Raw genomic sequence first — 18,305 nt, 5'->3', positions numbered from 1 at the left:
TATGGGAAATTGCAGTACCATAGCCAGTCACGCCCGAGATCCATTGTACAGTTCATATATTTAAATTTCAAATAAGATACAGTGGTTGTACTGGATGATATAACTTGTGAATCTAAATCACAGTGGAGCATAATGATGTGCCCACATCAACTCTCTGCCGCTGGTTTTGGGTGGTCTCACTGCCCCTGTTGTAACTCGCTGTGTGGCATGTCCAATTTTTTGCGCACATACACATGAAGTTCCTGTCCACTATCCGCCGATTAAAACGGTATAATATCTAACAACAGTCGCCCGTAAAAGCGCTGATTCAATCGAAGCTGTACGTGGCACTGCATACCACCCAATATACACTACTTCCTAGAAAGATCAACTCAGGGGAGAAGCTGTCCAGTTTCCGGTGACCGTGAACGCACCATCACAATCCAGATTCTCCATCTTTCTCCCACCAAGCGAAAGGGACCAACCTGCGTCTTTCATCCACTGTAACTTAACATTTTCCCGCTGCCATACACTCAACCAGGTATATGAAATATTCTACACTTCATATTTACTGCGAGGTTATTGGCATTTGTGTGTGTGTTTTCGTGTCGATCACTTCGCTGGACAGGTTTTCCACCTAACGTTAATGTGAACATAGTTCCTGTCAGCGGCAGCAATGGAAACTGAACTGGGCCGCTGGTCACCTCTGTTATGATGTCCCCGATTTAATGCTGTAACGATACTCGCCACACCCGATCAGAAAAAGCCTGCTGATGTTTATTTATCCTGTACTCTGTAGGGTCTGTCTGCAGTGTGTCGTCAGTAGTTATCAGTTCGCATTGCTAACGTAGTCTTTGGCAGTGATCAGTAAACTGATGCATTTAGCATGCAGCAAGCTAGCTACCGTTAGCAAAGTTAAACTGCTGTGGCACTAGTGAAATGTAAACTTGGCGTTACACACAAGTCAAACGTTGTCACAACCAGAAATATTTTGTTGTAAACACTACGTCCAATCAGGGTTATTGATTGTTTATGGTGGGAATTGATGATACATTACTAACAAGTAACTGCTGCGGTTACGTTAATAACGCCATTAACCGGTAACGTTATGTTAGCAACGTAATGAAAAGCTTGCTTACGTTTCTAATGAAGGCGTTAACGCTGAAATACTCTGCAGACAACGTCTTACTGTTAAAGGTCGTTTGTGTGTTTAGCGCTTCATATGGTAATGTAGCATCCTGCACACAGCCACACAACCACAGAGCTATGAGAAAAACGTCACCATGCCAGTTTGTGTTGAATATATCGCTTAGTGTTTTTAGTAAATTGTGTGGTACATTGGTGTATGATGTATCAGGGCTCCAGACTGCCCCTAAAATTTGAGACAGTGCAAGGAAATTTTTCATCTACTTAAACATGCGCGACCAGTAAATTTGCAGTATTTTTTAACACTGGTGAAACTTGAAAGGGACGACTCAAATAATCTGGTATCTGTCAAATGTGTGTGATGTGTGTGATGATGATGAAATGTGAATATTTACCTGCAAGTAGATTTACAGTGTCTGGCCCTAGATTTTCTGATTGCACTCCTAAAGTTTTAAGTTTGGGGCCACTGTGCTCCTTTAAAAAAAAAAAAAGTTAGTTTGGAGCCCGGTATATGAACAAGTCTGTATGGATGTTGGGTGGCACTGAGGTCAAAGCTCTTGTCTCTGTTTTAAGTTCTTCCACAACAAAGTGGGAAAACTATTTCTTTATCGACCTCGACCACAGGGAGGGGACATTGTCATATTTGTACTCCCACCCTCAACATCCAATATTTTAATGACTGTCAGATGTGGTTGTAACATTGGCTAAGGAAGCAACATTGCATTGATAAAGAGTGAAAAACAACCCAATGTACCTTTACTGTTACTATAATAACCATGGATGTATTATATTAGATCCATGATAATAACACTGCCACACTGCTTACTAGCTAAGTGCAGGGCATTAAACAATAAGTCAAAGTCAAAGACGACTTTATTGCCCCCATGGGGTAGTTTGTTATACAGCCTTCAGTCTTAGTCAGTTAACGTGACTGCTTAAGTGTCATAAAGCTCCTCTGTGATCCATATACCATGCCTTACTACTGTAAATTAAGTGTTTCCTGCTCCTTCTCTGTGCTCATCCATGAAGCCAGTCACCTCCACCTGGTGGTCCCACCCTGTGGCTATGGCGACAGATGGGGCTGCTACACTCGTGTCTAAAATATGAGCTTCCTCCTTAACCAAACTGCATTCAGCTGGGTAGGGTAAACCTAGAAAACCTCCAAGCCTGATTCATATGTTCAGACAACACATCGTCACCAACCAAATGTCACATGGTGGTTTTGCTTTACTCTACTTCATGCAGTATTTGAGTATTGTGCATGTAGATCTTAGGTTCTTGTGCATTTGCTCCACTGTAGAAACTACGAGGCTGTTATTGAACAGCGTCGGCAATGCTCCCTGAGGCTGTTTGGGATTTGTAGCGAGTGTTGTATTCAAGCATTAGAAATGAGTCACCGTGCACGTCAGCACTTGGCGGCCCCATCTTGTGAGCTTGTATGTCTACCGGTTCATGGGAAGAAATGTTGTTGCTCCTTCATGTTTCCACTTCACAATAATGGCACTTACGACACGTCTCCTGCAGACCTGAAATCAGATTAAGTGTCATATGGGAAGGATTGTTTCCCTTTGATAGTGCCACACTGAAAAAACGCTGAGTACAACCAGATGGAGTCAACAACACAGATAAAGGGGATATTGGGAAGAGCTCAAGGCAATCTAATTCAATTGTTGTTGATAAGACTTGTGTATTTCTTCTGTACAGACTTAAAGGACCACAATCATGACGGACTCCAAATATTTCACAACTAACAAAAAAGGTCAGTAAAGCCACTGGCCGAAAAATAAATGTACGGTGTTTTTCACTCTGTCTGATTTAGAGTAGCTTTAATTTATACAGCACTCAGTTTTCTTTTACTTCCACTGCAGATAGCTGTAAGGTTAAAATAAAATCTATTTGGCACTATCTGACAGCGAGCTCAAACTGTGTTGCAGCCATCACTCTCTCAACACTTTTCCTCTTTCAGGGGAGATCTTTGAACTAAAGGCAGAGCTGAACAATGAGAAGAAGGAGAAGAGAAAAGAGGCAGTGAAGAAGGTCATCGCAGCCATGACTGTTGGCAAGGATGTCAGGTACGGTATACAATTTCAACTCTGACGGTTACCAGGCACAAAAATAAACTCTTTGAAGTAGTTTAACTTTGGAAAATTACAAAAATTAGGGCACTTATCGGAGGGACAAGCTTTTGTCTCTCAAGCAGTACTTTTAAGGGTGTATTTTGGCATCACATTGCTCTTGATGTAAACAGAAGCTTTGAAGCCTCACGCTGACCTCTGACTAAGTCATTTTGCTCTGCTGTCAGTTCTTTGTTCCCAGATGTGGTGAACTGCATGCAGACAGACAACCTGGAGCTGAAGAAGCTGGTTTACCTCTACTTAATGAACTACGCCAAGAGCCAGCCGGATATGGCCATCATGGCCGTCAACAGCTTTGTCAAGGCAAGAATTTTATTTTATTTTTTTAACATTGATTCAAATGCAAACAAATAGCTAATAAATTATGTTTTCCCATCCTTTTGCAAATGAGAAAAGATGCATTCTTAAATGTAAAATTTGGTATAGTGTGAAAGCAAAGGTTTACATAGTTTGAGGTGTACTTTTTCATGAAGCATTGAATTTCACAACGCCTTAGAAAAACCAAAACTGGCCTGCTTGTCTCGCTCTCTAGGACTGTGAGGATCCCAACCCCCTCATCCGTGCTCTGGCCGTCCGCACCATGGGCTGCATCCGAGTGGACAAGATCACCGAGTACCTGTGTGAGCCGCTGAGGAAGTGCTTGAAGGACGAGGACCCGTACGTTAGGAAGACGGCGGCCGTCTGCGTGGCCAAACTTCATGACATCAACGCCCAGATGGTGGAGGACCAGGGCTTCCTGGATTCTCTGCGAGATCTCATCGCTGATTCAAATCCCATGGTAGGTGTCGTGTCACGCTGACAATGATGGGTCATGTTTTTTTGTTTTTTTTCAATTGAGGTTTTATTTGCATAGGTTTTCATAAATTGTTGGCACAGATCGTAGTGTGTCGGTGATGTATTGCTCATCACAAACCGTCTTCGTCTTTTAGGTCGTAGCCAACGCAGTCGCCGCCCTGTCGGAGATCAGCGAGTCTCATCCCAACAGCAACCTGCTGGACCTCAATCCTCAGAACATCAATAAGCTGCTGACGGCCCTCAACGAGTGCACAGAGTGGGGTCAGATCTTCATCCTGGACTGCCTGTCCAACTATAACCCCAAGGATGAGCGCGAGGCCCAAAGGTAGCCACCATGTCAATAGAATAAGATCCTTTTAATTATAACAAATTATAATTTTCCCTTACTGACCATCATCTTCTCCTGTTGGTTTTTTTTTTTTGAAGCATCTGTGAGCGTGTCACCCCCCGACTGTCTCATGCCAACTCCGCCGTGGTGCTGTCAGCTGTCAAGGTGCTGATGAAGTTCTTGGAGCTGCTGCCCAAGGACTCCGACTACTACAACACCTTGCTGAAGAAGCTGTCCCCACCGCTGGTCACCTTGCTCTCCGGAGAGCCGGAGGTCCAGTATGTGGCTCTGAGGAACATCAACCTGATCGTCCAGAAAAGGTGTGTGATCACACCTGACACGGCAGCCACAATGGGTTTCATATTGCTACTACCCCGTTTATATTGTATTGGCCTGAATTTAAAGGGATAGTTCAACATTTTGGCAAATTGGCCTATTGCCATAATCCCATAATAAAGTCGTTTTCAAGGTAAATTCATGCAAAACCGCTGATGCGCGTACCCGTCTGGGGCAGTTTTTCGGCAAGCAGTCTCTGCATTTGCCTCGAAAACAACTCTGTCTAGTAACGTTCCATTATTATCTCATAGCGTGGTGAATGTGCAGGCCACAACTTGTCCACGAGAGCATTTTGGAGTTGTTGGATTGTGTATTTGATGAGTTTGATGAGGGAAACCAAGAAATCCCATTAGCCTCTGTAGCGTAGCTCTGAGCAGCTCACAGTTCTGCTCCGCTGTTCTAAAAATAGCTTGCCGCAACAATTAAAGGTAACGAACCTACTGCTATGACTAAAGGGATTATGGCATTGGGCATTTGCCAAAATGTATTAATGTCACAACCAGAATCCTCAGTTTCCCCCACAGTCTAATGTGTAACATGTTCATGTGCACAGGCCTGAGATCCTGAAGCAGGAGATCAAAGTCTTCTTTGTCAAGTACAACGACCCCATCTACGTGAAACTGGAGAAACTGGACATCATGATCCGCTTGGCCTCTCAGGCCAACATCGCCCAGGTACCTGACATGAAACACAACTGTGTGGAGATTTTGTGTAGATGATACAAAGGATTTGCTTTCTTTACAAATGATGGTTTATCTGTCTATCTAGGTGTCTGGGTAGAGGGTGTATTTTGCCCCTTTATTGAATTTCAGAATGGTATTAATACTACTATTGGGTCTAAAAAGAACCACTTTGTGATTTCAGCATGGTACCTTATGTGTGTATACAGTACTACTATATGCAGTGTGGTGCTGCATTGAAATGAACCGGAGGAGTAGATCTATTCATCAACCTGCTCAAATTCAGTGAAAGTGAAGCATAACAAAACACAATAGTAAAATGGTTCAATATACTGCAAGTGTGTGTTGGTGTTAATATGTAATATGAACAGTATATTTCATTGTTGTTGTCTGTCTTTTTCAGGTGCTGGCTGAGCTGAAGGAATACGCCACAGAGGTGGACGTTGACTTTGTGCGCAAAGCTGTACGAGCCATTGGACGTTGTGCCATCAAAGTGGAGGTAAGAAATGCAACCATCCCAAAATCTCACACATATGCGCCATTGAGGAACAAGAATCTTAATTCTCTTTAGTCTTGTTAAGGGGGGTGTTGTGGTTGTAGAAATATCATCAATATCCTCTCTGCTCGCAAGTGCAGACAAAGTGAAACATATTGTTATATTATCATGTGTAATTGCCTGAACCCTGAATGATCTGTCCTGTTCATCTGCAGCAATCTGCTGAGCGCTGTGTGAGCACCCTGCTGGACCTGATCCAGACCAAGGTCAACTACGTGGTCCAGGAGGCCATTGTGGTCATCAGGGACATCTTCCGCAAATACCCCAACAAGTACGTTTCATTTCAATGCAGGTTTTCTTTTCAGACGAGGTGCTTGTTTTGTTTTCTTTTTGACCATTGCGATATTGCTGCTCCTCAGGTATGAAAGCATCATCGCCACCTTGTGTGAGAATCTGGACTCTCTGGACGAGCCTGACGCTCGCGCTGCCATGATCTGGATTGTTGGCGAGTACGCAGAGAGGATTGACAACGCAGACGAGTTGCTGGAGAGCTTCCTCGAGGGCTTCCACGATGAGAGCACCCAGGTGGGTTTATTGTAAAAGCATGAGAGAGTTTTAAAGAGGAACTATGCAGGATTTTTAGCTTAAAGCAGATATCAGTGGAATGTTTTTGTTAATATAAGTCCTAAATAGTCCTATTTTCCGTCAGCAATCACTTACATGAAGTATTTCAGCCTAAACACGAGTCTCTCCGTCACTCTGCTCTGCTGTAACCCGAGGAGAAAATTTTCCTTGTGGGATACAAGTGTTATCCAATGAGGGGAGAGAACGGCATGAAGGGCTGTGTGTGCAGCCAAGGGATGCGCGTGAATGTGGTGACGTAGCACGAGGACCAATTGATGCCTGACAAGGGCGGGGGCTGCTAACTCATGGTGCGTTCAAGGAAACTCGTACTTTGTGTTTTTCCTTCCTGTGAAGTCATACCAGTTCGATCTGGTACGAGTTCACGGGTCGGAAGTTACGAGTGGCCGTTATAGGGAACTTTCACAGACAACAGGACGGTAAAAACACGAGCTACGGGTTACCTGGAACGCTACCAAGTCGTAGTTGTGACTTGAAGCTGTAACTTACGGTTTCAAAAGCCTGCCTTGAACACAGCATTAGCCGAAACGGCCGTGCCACTGATATCTGCTTTAACTCTTCAATTTTTAAATAAATGACATGATTTTTTTTTTAGATTTTATTTATTTGCACAATTGACAAAAGAAGAAAAAAACAGCATAAAAACAGCAAGCCAGTTGTGCAGGTGAGATTAAAGAAACCCAGATGGGTTTATAAGAGAAATCTCACCTCATAAAAACAAAAAATAAGAGACCACAATAATAAACAAAACAAGCAAAAACATAAAAAGTATAAAATCAGAAAACAAAAGTAATTCAAAAATCACAGTATAGAACATAACTAAATTAATGTGAGTGTGTATGTGTAAGTGTGTGTGTGCGTGCATGCATGCGTGTGCACTTGTGCTCAAAAAATCCCTATAGTGGAAGAAGAACAGACAATTGCAGTCAGGTATGAGTTTGGTTCATCAGATATGACCGGAGCCTTTGTTTGAAATTCTGCAGGGAGGTGGATTGTAGCATGCTATGAGGTGCCCCGTAACCTGTAATCTTTTGTTTATGACAGATAAGACTACACAAATATACACGTCGTATATGATAAATAACGTTATGTATCACTTTATCGATTGATTTCTCATCGGCTTCATTAAAAACAAATGCACATGGCCAGGAGGAGGGTTAGCAAAACAGTGGAAAAGGAAAAGCGAATAGAGGTGTACAGATGGTAAAGAAAGTAGGTCAAAGTTAAATGTGACTTTTACTTTTTAAACCATACCCTGATAAATGATCAGAGATAACAGATTTATTCCGTTTTATCTTCCTGTTGAGAACACAGTCGAGCATGTCCAGTGGTTTTCCTGTTTGCATTGTAAATATTATTATCTGCTCAGCTCCACTGTTGAACACGTCTCCACGTAGAACCGCCCTGTTCGGCTTTTTCCACTTGTTTGGAACCACAGTGAGAGCCGCAGGGTGGCAGTCATCGCACACTTCAAACTGACCATGAAACAACACTGTGTGCACTTTGAACCACAGGTGCAGCTCACTCTGCTGACCGCCATCGTCAAGCTGTTCCTCAAGAAGCCGTCGGAGACTCAGGAGCTGGTGCAGCAGGTCCTCAGTCTGGCCACTCAGGTTGGTTATGATTTCCATCCAGGTCAACGTACGTTTGAAGATTTATTTACTCACGACTCGGTAACGGTGCGTGAACTTCTCCTCCTCCTCCTCCTCCTCCTTCTCCTCCTCTTCCTCTGCAGGACTCTGACAACCCCGACCTGCGTGACAGGGGCTACATTTACTGGCGTCTTTTGTCCACCGACCCCGTGACGGCCAAGGAGGTGGTGCTGTCAGAGAAGCCCCTGATCTCGGAGGAGACGGACCTGATCGAGCCCACCCTGCTGGACGAGCTCATCTGCCACATCGGCTCTCTGGCCTCCGTCTATCACAAACCCCCCAGCGCCTTCGTGGAGGGCAGCCACGGCATCCACAGGAAACACCTTCCTGTCCAGCACAGCAGGTCAGACTCACAAACACTGTGCACGCTATCACAAACACATTTCGACTTGGCAGTTGTGCACCTTTTTAATCACTCACAGGCTTCGACTGCCTTCGACCGTAGCCACAGTCTTGCTATGTGGCAGCTTTGTCTTTTCTGTGAAATATTCAGCATCTATTCATTTAAATGATTTCAAAGTTTGTGTCAAATTAAATACACATAAAAGCAGAAATTACAAGCAAACCTCCCATCATAATGCAAATCCACTCTGGCAGTATAATAATAATAATAATAATATATGACATTTTGTTAACATCTACCATTGTGTCATTTATTATGAGTTTTTTTAAGCGGTTATTATGGTGTAAAATGTGGCATCAATTTAGGAATGGGTAACATGTATCAACACAGATTTCATAGCACATTTCATGTCAGATCAGCATTGCCCAACCCCCTGAAGGAATTGGACCATGTCTCAATGATTTCTTAAAGGGCAGAAATGTTTTATGAAAGAGGATTCAGTGCTGCTTATGAATTGAAAATTGTGTATTAGAGGTTTCACTTGGTCATAAAATGTCCAGTCAAAGCAAACTTAAATAACTGCACAGCAATATAGCATGAGGTGATATAATGTACAGTGGAGAAAATAAGTTTATTTTAACAGAAAAAGGCAAAATATCAACAAAACATCCAGAAATATAATATCATCATATAAAGGTTATACATTAATTTACATTTGATCAAATTAAATAAGGGTAAAAATCAGCAGGGAATCAAATACTTATTTTCCCCACTCTAAGTGAATAGGACTTTAAAATCAACTTTTGATTGACAATATCTTCACAAAATATAATTCAGTGTTCATCGTTTCAGATGTGTGCGTAATGCTGACATGAAATTTCCATGCAGACCAACTCACCTTGGTAAAAAGGTCATGATCAGTAGTGCAGAGGGCAGCACTAAGATCAAATGAGGACAGATATGTTTCCAGCATCTTCACTCAAATGGAGTCTGCATGCAATAAACCAATCTGTTTGAGGATGTTCAGAAGACAAAGTTTATTTATAAACTTTTATAAAAAAAATTAAAAAAAAGCTGACTCCATCTTGTCTCACTGTTCTCATCCTTTATTAAGAAAAAAAAGAAGACAAAGTTTAATTTTAGCAGCTTTGAAATAACCCTCGACTTCTAGCCCCTGTGCTAAAGACAAACTGGTGTGACTGACCAGCTAAATGCCCCTGTCCTTTACCAGTCTGTTGTGTCTGTCCCGTAGCAGCATTGACACAGGTGAGAGCCCAGTGAGCAGCGGACCGGCCGCCGCCATCGACCAGCCACACGTGATCCCCAGCCAGGGCGACCTGCTGGGCGACCTGCTCAACCTGGACCTGGGCCCTCCGGTCAACGTGCCCCAGGTCTCCTCCATGCAGATGGGAGCAGTGGACCTGCTGGGAGGAGGCCTGGACAGCTTGGTGAGCATGATAGTCTTCTCTCTCTCACACACTCACACATACACAGATTAGTTTTGCTGTAGAGGGGAAGCCTGACCACTTGTCGCGCATTTTTTATTTTTACTTGAATTTTCCTCAGCACAATTTTCTGAGCCGATGAACATGAGGTTGTGGTCATAATAAGCCGACAGTATTATCTGAGGGTGTGGCAACACAACGCACCATGGAAGTGTGGCCCTGAGGAGACAGTTTTTCAGTTTAACAGTTTTCTAAAAAAAAAAAAAAAAATCAGTACATCAGCATTTTGGCAACATTTCTTCACAGAGGAAAGTGGTTTATACTGAAACATGGACTGGTTTCTACTCTGGTCTTTCCTCTTATTTTTACTGCTGAATATAAAAATTGTGACTCATTGAGAATGAAGGGAAGAATTGCTCAAGACTTTGCATCAGCACTAAATTTCTTCTTTAAAATGGCATTTTCTCTTAGAGTTATAAAGTTAATTTATTTTTGTAATGTGAATGGTTTTCTACTTTAGCTGTATCTATTGTTCTGTGGAATATAACACAGACATTCTGGCTGTGAAACTACAGATGTGCGGCGCAGATGTTCTGAATGAATGATTTAACTAATATGTAAAATGAACTCGAGTATTTTTCCAACCATGTTGTATTTTCACCCTGTTAATTGTCATTTTTTTTTCCCACTTCCTCAAGTTCCTGGAATAGCTGGACTTATCTTAATGTCTTTTATGCCATGTGGAGTCACAACTTTTCCCAGAAATGAGAGCTCCTCCTGATGGGCTGCGGTTGCTAAGAAACTCTCTATCTCTGTCTGTGTTTGTGCGTTTGGTCTGTCTGTGATGTTTGGATGCTGTCTTTGGGGTTCCCGTCTTCTCTCCTGTAGCTGGGGGGAGACCTGGGCGGAGGTGTTGGGGGAAGTCCAGCAGTAAGTCAAGCCCTTCTGTTTGACAGCCTGCCTGTCTGCATGCTGCATGCTTCCTGAATTTAACCCACCACACTTTTTCAAATTCAAAGAGTTTTCATGGAGCTTTTCAAACCCGGCTTCGCTGTCGCGCACTCACATAACTTCATCAGTTCTTCTTTTTCATAAGGATTTCTGGCTAATCCCCACAAACCTCATCTGATTAAACATTGTTTTTTTTTCTTGTAATCACTGAAAAGTTTTACTAATTATTTCTATCTCCGGCATGATTTAACATTTCCATTGTTTTTTCTTGTTGTAGATTGGCAAGTTGCTAGTAATACTTACTAAAAGTCAGACTACTTATACTGCTCGTTTTGTGTGTGTGTGTGTGTGTGTGTTTGCTGTGATTGCTTTAGGTGGGACAGAACTTCATTCCCTCATCTGTCCCCAGTACTTTCGCTCCGTCGCCCACACCGGCGCCTCCTGCAGTCAGCAGTGGCCTCAACGACTTGTTTGAGCTTTCCACAGGCATGGCCAACACCACTGGAGGCTACATACCCACGAAAGCAGTGAGTTTACTACTTGAATAATTGGGAACAACAGATGGATTACTCACAGTAAGGCAGTAGTGGAATGGAGAAACTGAAGCTTGGTCTTTTGTAATTAGTTTCCTTTGCAGACATGACAAGAAAGTTTAGATATTATTTTCTCTAATCTCAAGTCACATCACATACTACCAAGACCAGTCATTGGCTGTATATTAAAGTTGCTAGGGCTCTAATACTATTAGTGTTCTTATTTGCTTTTCAGAAATTCCAAATAATCAAGTAATTATTAATCAAACTTTAAACTCATTTTTTAGCTGTCTTTTTTAAATCCCAGCTTGTTGAGAATGTTCTTTTCATCATCCAAATTCTGTGGACCAGACTTCATTCTGTCAATCACAAGCAGGGTTTGAAATTAACTTTTTGATCTTCTAGCCTAGTGGCTAGTAGATGAAAAAAGTGCCAGCCAGATTTTTTACTAGCCAAAACCATCAAGTTGCTTCACTATTGTATTTCGACATCACTAGTTATAATAGCAGTCATCGTAGTACCATATTACAGTCATCCTGTTCTTCTCAATCAATTGTGCTGTGTAGACGATGACCTGAATAACAGTATAAATTCCTATGCAGCAATAAGCAGACACATGGAGCACATTAGATTAAAATATATAAACTATGTATTAAATACATGTCAGGGGGGCATGTTAGGGTTATATATATACAAGTTTGGTTGGCAGTGCACTGATTTTGATTAGAAATGAGAAAATATGATCAAATAATACAAACATGTACAAAATACTTAAGACATACAGAGCAGCTGCAGCCAAGAGGCGAGACAGCTCAAAATCTGTCTGAATCTGGGTCGCAAATGGCGAGTGGCGACTGCTACTTTCAGGCCCTGGTCACAAGTCTGGTGATGTAAGTGACTAACGTGATGTTCGGACTGAAAATAGCACCATTGAAAACACATCTGTTTTGATGTGGCCGTGTTGCTCCGGTACCAGTGTGAGAATAAAACACAGTCCAGATGTGATAATGACTGAGCAATGAATCCAGTGAATTTTAAGATGGATCGAAAGCCAAAACACTGCACTTTGTATCTGAGTCCAAGTGATTCAATAACGACTGTGTTTATGTAGCAACCAATTCAGTTTTCAGGTTTCTCCCCCTCTGTGGAGGAGCCACACTGGGTCTCATTAAAATGAATGAGGCGACTGCATCCTTTCACCCTGTGCTTGTGCCTTTTATGAGCGTGAAGTAGTGAATGACCAAGTCAATCATGAATCTGCTTTTGTAGAAATGTGAGATATAATAGGTTTTAAGGGATAGACAGCCTCTCTATCCATCTACCGTCTGTCTGACCGACCACACGGGTCTTCTGTAACCAGGTGTGGCTGCCTGCTGTGAAAGCCAAGGGACTGGAGATCTCGGGAACCTTTTCTCGTCGCCAGGGCCACATGTACATGGACATGACCTTCACCAACAAGGCCCTGCAGCACATGACCGACTTCGCCGTCCAGTTCAACAAGAACAGGTTGGTGAGATGATGTTCAGCGACACTTGGCATAGACATCCCTCCAAAACAGTGCAGCTGTTAAATCGGCTGCTTCACTCTCAGCTTGTGCTTCCCCATAAATTGTTTTTTTAAAGCTGTATACAGGTGCTGAAAATCCTCAGTTTTGTTTGTTGATTTGTTTGTTTCCCACATGTAGTTTTGGGATGATCCCCACCAGCCCTCTGCCCATTCACACTCCTCTGATGCCCAGCCAGAGTATCGAGATCTCTTTGCCTCTCAACACCATCGGGCCAGTCATGAAGATGGACCCGCTCAATAACCTTCAGGTACAGAAGAACTCAACCTGAAACAGGCACAACATTATTTATTTTACAAGAGACACACAGGATAAAATACTGTCCACAAGCACTTGGCCACAAAATCCAAATACCAATCTGTTTATCACACTGAATGACTGAATGAATAGGTCTGGGTTGTAATTTTTCAAAGCAGTAGGTACAAATAGGAGAGAAGGTGCTGATATCAAACAAAATCATTTTTGTTGTTACATTAAGTAATGATGGTTTGAACCACAGCAAACCATGAGCACAAGGATGAATTCATATGATGTGTTTAATTATTGAAAGTTGCTTGTTAAACCCAAGGCATATGAAACTCATCTTCTTTTTTATTCATTTGTACACAGGTGGCTGTGAAGAACAGCATCGACGTCTTCTACTTCAGCGTCCTCATCCCCCTCAATATATTCTTCGTGGAGGATGGGAAAATGGGTATGAATGTGTTAACCACCACTTCATAAAACAACCTCACATCATGCTGTTGCTATGACATGACATAGACAGTGAAGAAAAGTAAAATCTAATGTGGAAAATTGGGAGTCCAGAGAGTTGAGCCACATCTGTGGATGCAAATCATTGTCCTAATGATTTAAAAACTGAATATTCCATTCACGGAAATGGTATTACGATGACAACATTTAATTGTCATACCTGAACAGAGTGGGCCTGTCATGTATTGTAAAAGAAGAAATCTGTAAAAAACTGTGAAATGTGTAATTGATGTCATCATCCCCAACATGCTGAAAGACTGACCAATTATTGATTCCTTGCTTCCACATAATTGATGTTAAGTCTGTTTCTTTGTTTTCCTCCTCAGAGCGACAGGTTTTCCTGGCTACCTGGAAAGACATACCAAATGAGAACGAGCTGCAGTATCAGATTAAAGAGTGTCACCTAAATGCAGGTAAAGTCTGACACGACTGCCCTCATTCATGTAGTTTCATATTGGCTCAAATTGCTGTGTATATTTGCATATTAATGAGGTTTCTTAATGATAAACTATTAGTACTGGGAGGACACATGTTTAGATGATTTCCAACTCCCCTTCAAGAACCATCATATTTACAACTATCATCGCCTGCGTTCATTTTCTCCATCTGATCCGTCTTGATTTGCTCAGTTCAAGAGACAGAACTATAAAACATGACACCAGGTTTCCAGTTTAGTGCACTACAGCTGCAGGTCAGCACAAAGATGGGAAGCTAAGGACAAGATTTGATCAAATTTGCTCACAATGGAAATAATTTGTTGAAGTTTATGCTGTATATATGGTGGATACAGCACACAAACAGAAAGAATAACATTAGAGTCTCTGTATCAAACATACAGATGAATGGACCACAAAAAATAATTTTCATGCAAGCAGTTGCTCTCTCTTGACCCCTCAGTGGGATATGCACATTCATCCACCAAGTGTCACTTTAAAACTTCATTAATGTCTCTCACTCATTCAAACTCATCCTAAGACCTCACCCCTCTCTCTTGTGTTTTCTCTCTCCACTCACATGCCTGTCTTGGGATGCTTCATCATTTTCTCTTCTTTGTACCTTAAGGAGTCCTTCACCTCTTTGCATTTATAAGCTGCCAGTGTTTGTTCCGTTACTACCTGACAGCAACGCGGCAAACAACTCATCTTTCTTCGAGCCCAGTGTTGTAGTGCATCTGCTCAGGTTTTCTGAACTCTGAAGATTCCCTGTCACGATTCATTAAAATCTTCCTAGAGCTAAAATACTTTTGATTCCCTGATAAAACTACTTCCAGTTGTAGAGTTAGCATTAGATGATACATATTAGTTTTAGTTCCCATAGTGATTACAGCCTCTTGTGTGTTTATTTTTCACGTGGCGCAGTACATAGTTGGTAACATCAGGTGAGGTGTGTTCACCTCCTTCACTAACCTTGGTTCTGTTCCTTCAGACACGGTGTCAGGGAAGCTGCAGAACAACAACATCTACACTATTGCCAAGAGGAACGTAGAAGGCCAGGACATGTTGTACCAGTCCCTTAAACTGACCAATGGCATCTGGATCTTGGCTGAGCTCCGCATTCAGCCCGGAAACCCCAACTACACGGTAGAGCATTCAATCGTTTGTAATCAGTTTTTGCTTTGTGTTTTATGGCTGTTGTATATCCAAAGATTTGTACATAGTCTTCAGAAAATGGCCATGCTCTCTTTAACAACTGTTTTTGCACTAGTCAGTAGCAAACCATCCACATGACCAAGTCAGTCTTTGCACTACACAGTTCAAGCGACCCAATTCTGGCGTGGTGGCACGGATTGGATCTGTAACATGAAAGTGTAACTGGGAAAAAATCCGATTCTGTCAGATTGGATTCAGGCCTCCTTCATTTGTGGAAGCAAATCAGATGGGAATCCGATATCTGCCAATACGTCTGTAATCTAAAAAGACAGATCGGATATTTCCTGGCATCATCAATATTTCGACGATAGCGCATTTTGATGATAGCATAGATAATCGATGTAGCAGCGATCACTGCTGCGTGCACCCAGGCCTTAATAGGGGCTCTCTTCTTTCTCCTCCGCCTTAAAATGCGTCCAATATTCTGTGTACCTCCTAAAATGCTTTGGAAAAAAATATATTGCCTGATATATTATGTCCATTTCATCAGCATCCATGTTGTTTACCTGCGTAGTTTCCTCTTCTGTGTTGTTAGCGAAACTGCATCTGCAGGTTGTTTAACACAAGCAAAGCAGGTGTCAATTCAGACATCAGATATGGGTCACTTCCAATAGAACATGTAAACAGACAGTCAAGATAAATTGGATATACTGTAGGCAACAAATCGGAAATTGGGCATCAAGACCTGTAGTGTAAAGACAGCCTTATAATATTAGTTTTCCTAAGTATCTAAAAGGGTTGCATTTTACCATCATTTTTTCTTCAGAATAAATGAATATAAAATGTGTCATCTCATTGTCCAACAGCCCGTAGGTTGGCTTTCCGAAACCGCTCGGTATAAGCAGCAGTATAAAAACAGATTGGTTCTTAAAATAGACAGCAGGATTTATCCCTTGTTGTCGTAACCATCCTGTTGTGTTTTTTTTGTACAGCTTTCTCTCAAGTGTCGGGCTCCCGAGGTCTCTCAGTACGTCTACCAGATGTACGACTCTGTGCTGAAGAACTGAGCTGCTCTCACTCTGAGGCACTCCGCTCCCTGACAACAAACAGCAGTGTTTTATCATTTCCTGTCACCTGCAGCTTACTGCCAAAACAAGGGATTCAATTTGGGACATTGGATAATTTTTCCTCTGAGGGTACCAACAAGGCTAATACACCGAGGTGAACTGTCGATGTTTCCTTTTTTTTGGCAGTTGTAAGCATCATTGAATTCTCTTCTCCAGCTCCCCATTTTGATTCTTACCTCCCAATGAAAAATGTGTCTACCATTCCATCCTTAACTTAGTGTCTTAATGTTGTAAAGCTGTGACTGATTGTGAAACTGTCCTGAGTGGAAAAAAAAAATCTCCCCACTTTCCATTAAGCCATTGTTGTTGTTTTTTTTTTTGTATGGTGCGGCTTCTTTTGGTAATGATTTATTTTTGATACTGGCTTTGCTTCCGTTGCACTCACAATAAGACTAGTGTTATGTTAATATTTTCTCCTTTTGCCATTAATGTGCTAAGAGTCAAAACCAGTAATGTGATTGTTCTTCAGCAGGTTAGAGTCCTAGAGGTCGTATGCTTGAACATCAAACATTATAAATCACTTTTAGCAACAGGTTTTCCTGTTTTTCTTCTTTTTGCAGCAGCAGCAGCAGTCAAATGTTACTTACCAACCTGAAACATTGAACTAGAACTGAGAAACTTTTATTGAAAAAAATTCAAAGCAAAGAAAACTTGAGGCCATGAGGCAACTTAATTGGAACCGCTCTGGCAAAATAGATCTAGTTTTTACATCATTTAAAGTTGATTGACATGACAGCGTGTAGTACATGTGGGTTTAAATTCCCAGAGAAAATGTGAGGTTGCTGTTATATCTTATCTTTGCCTATTAGCACAGAACCACTACACACCCTGACCACAGCATCTATTTCTATGTTCTCATACACCAGTGCCACTCCATTTTAAGAATGATAGCCTACTTGCTGATTAATTTAAAATGTATTACTATTGTAATAGCCCCGTTTACTGCAACCACATAGATGTAAACGGCTTTATACCCCTTCTCTGTCATTCATATTTATTGTGAATCTACCTCTGCGTTGCAGTAGCTTCGATTCTGTAATGTGCTTTAAATGTTTCACCTTTTCTTTTGATGCCAGTATTGTTTTTCTTTTGTAATCCTCATGCCATTGTTGTCAAGCCAGTCGAAATTTGTGGCAAGTCGGCCGAACCAGTCTCACAGGACCAAGCATTCATGCAAATTAAATGCCAAGTTTTATGTTTTAACACCCTTGTGTCAATATAACCTAATGTTGGCGTTGTGTGTGCTATAGAACATTGGAGCGCGTACACACTGAGACCCAGAGTTTCCCTAGTAAAGTGTAGTCCAGTAATGTTGTAGTTAGTGTAGCAAATGAATTAAAATGTTTTGGTATAGCCCTGAAAATAATGATATGAAGCCTTGCTTCTATCTGTTCATCAGAAAAGGCTTTTTTTCAGTTGTGTTGATGACACTATTTTCATACACAATAACATAAAAATACATTTATGTGCCTGCATGAGCTCACCATCCATTTGACCCTTCCTCGTTCAGACTGTGGATTTGCATTTAAAAACTAATCTCCCAACTCCATGCCTCTATTGTAGATCTCTTGATTTGTTTTGTTTTTTGTTTTTTTTAGCAGCAATGAGCATTGAGCACTCCCACATATAGAAGTATATCTACAACTGTTGCCAGCAATCCAGAATGTATGGAGAGAGCTATAATAGCATCTTATGACATGGAGTATTTTGAGCGTCATTGCTGTAACCCTGTTGTAAATGATTTGTTATTGTCACAGTACCACATCTTATGCCAATAAATTGTGAAACTCAGAATGCCATTGTGTTTTCAG

General features: G+C 41.7%; 1 protein-coding gene across 2 annotated transcripts; it reads left to right on the top strand.

The window, feature by feature from the left end:
- The first annotated feature begins 345 nt into the window (after positions 1-345).
- Positions 346-17,972, top strand: LOC146974624 (AP-2 complex subunit beta). Of its 2 annotated transcripts, XM_085798172.1 has the most exons (22): positions 346-520; positions 2,830-2,884; positions 3,092-3,197; positions 3,428-3,563; positions 3,793-4,038; positions 4,190-4,380; positions 4,482-4,703; positions 5,273-5,393; positions 5,803-5,898; positions 6,111-6,226; positions 6,315-6,480; positions 8,052-8,150; positions 8,273-8,532; positions 9,788-9,980; positions 10,866-10,907; positions 11,303-11,455; positions 12,822-12,967; positions 13,146-13,275; positions 13,635-13,719; positions 14,105-14,191; positions 15,204-15,358; positions 16,360-17,972. In XM_085798172.1, the coding sequence occupies exons 2-22, from the start codon at positions 2,848-2,850 to the stop codon at positions 16,432-16,434; spliced, it is 2,862 nt and encodes a 953-aa protein (XP_085654298.1). In that variant the 5' UTR covers positions 346-520; positions 2,830-2,847; the 3' UTR covers positions 16,435-17,972. The 2 variants fall into 2 exon arrangements, with proteins under 2 accessions (XP_085654298.1, XP_085654299.1); XM_085798173.1 differs by lacking the exon at positions 10,866-10,907.
- The last annotated feature ends 333 nt before the right edge of the window (positions 17,973-18,305 follow it).

This window comes from Trachurus japonicus, chromosome 14 (assembly GCF_045865225.1).
Source record: "Trachurus japonicus isolate A0001 chromosome 14, Traja_1.0".
Classification (NCBI taxonomy): domain Eukaryota; kingdom Metazoa; phylum Chordata; class Actinopteri; order Carangiformes; family Carangidae; genus Trachurus; species Trachurus japonicus.
The sequence above is the reverse complement of the archived record's forward strand: the minus strand, read 5'-3'. Positions and strand labels throughout refer to the sequence as shown.

What these genes read in the sequence shown, in the direction of transcription:
- LOC146974624 (XM_085798172.1), top strand. Translation starts at nt 2,848, where the DNA reads ATGACGGACTCCAAATATTTCACAACTAACAAAAAAG. An exon ending in AACCTGATCGTCCAGAAAAG is followed by an intron (nt 4,704 to 5,272) that starts GTGTGTGATCAC and finishes TCATGTGCACAG; the next exon opens with GCCTGAGATCCTGAAGCAGG. An exon ending in GCTACATACCCACGAAAGCA is followed by an intron (nt 11,456 to 12,821) that starts GTGAGTTTACTA and finishes TTCTGTAACCAG; the next exon opens with GTGTGGCTGCCTGCTGTGAA.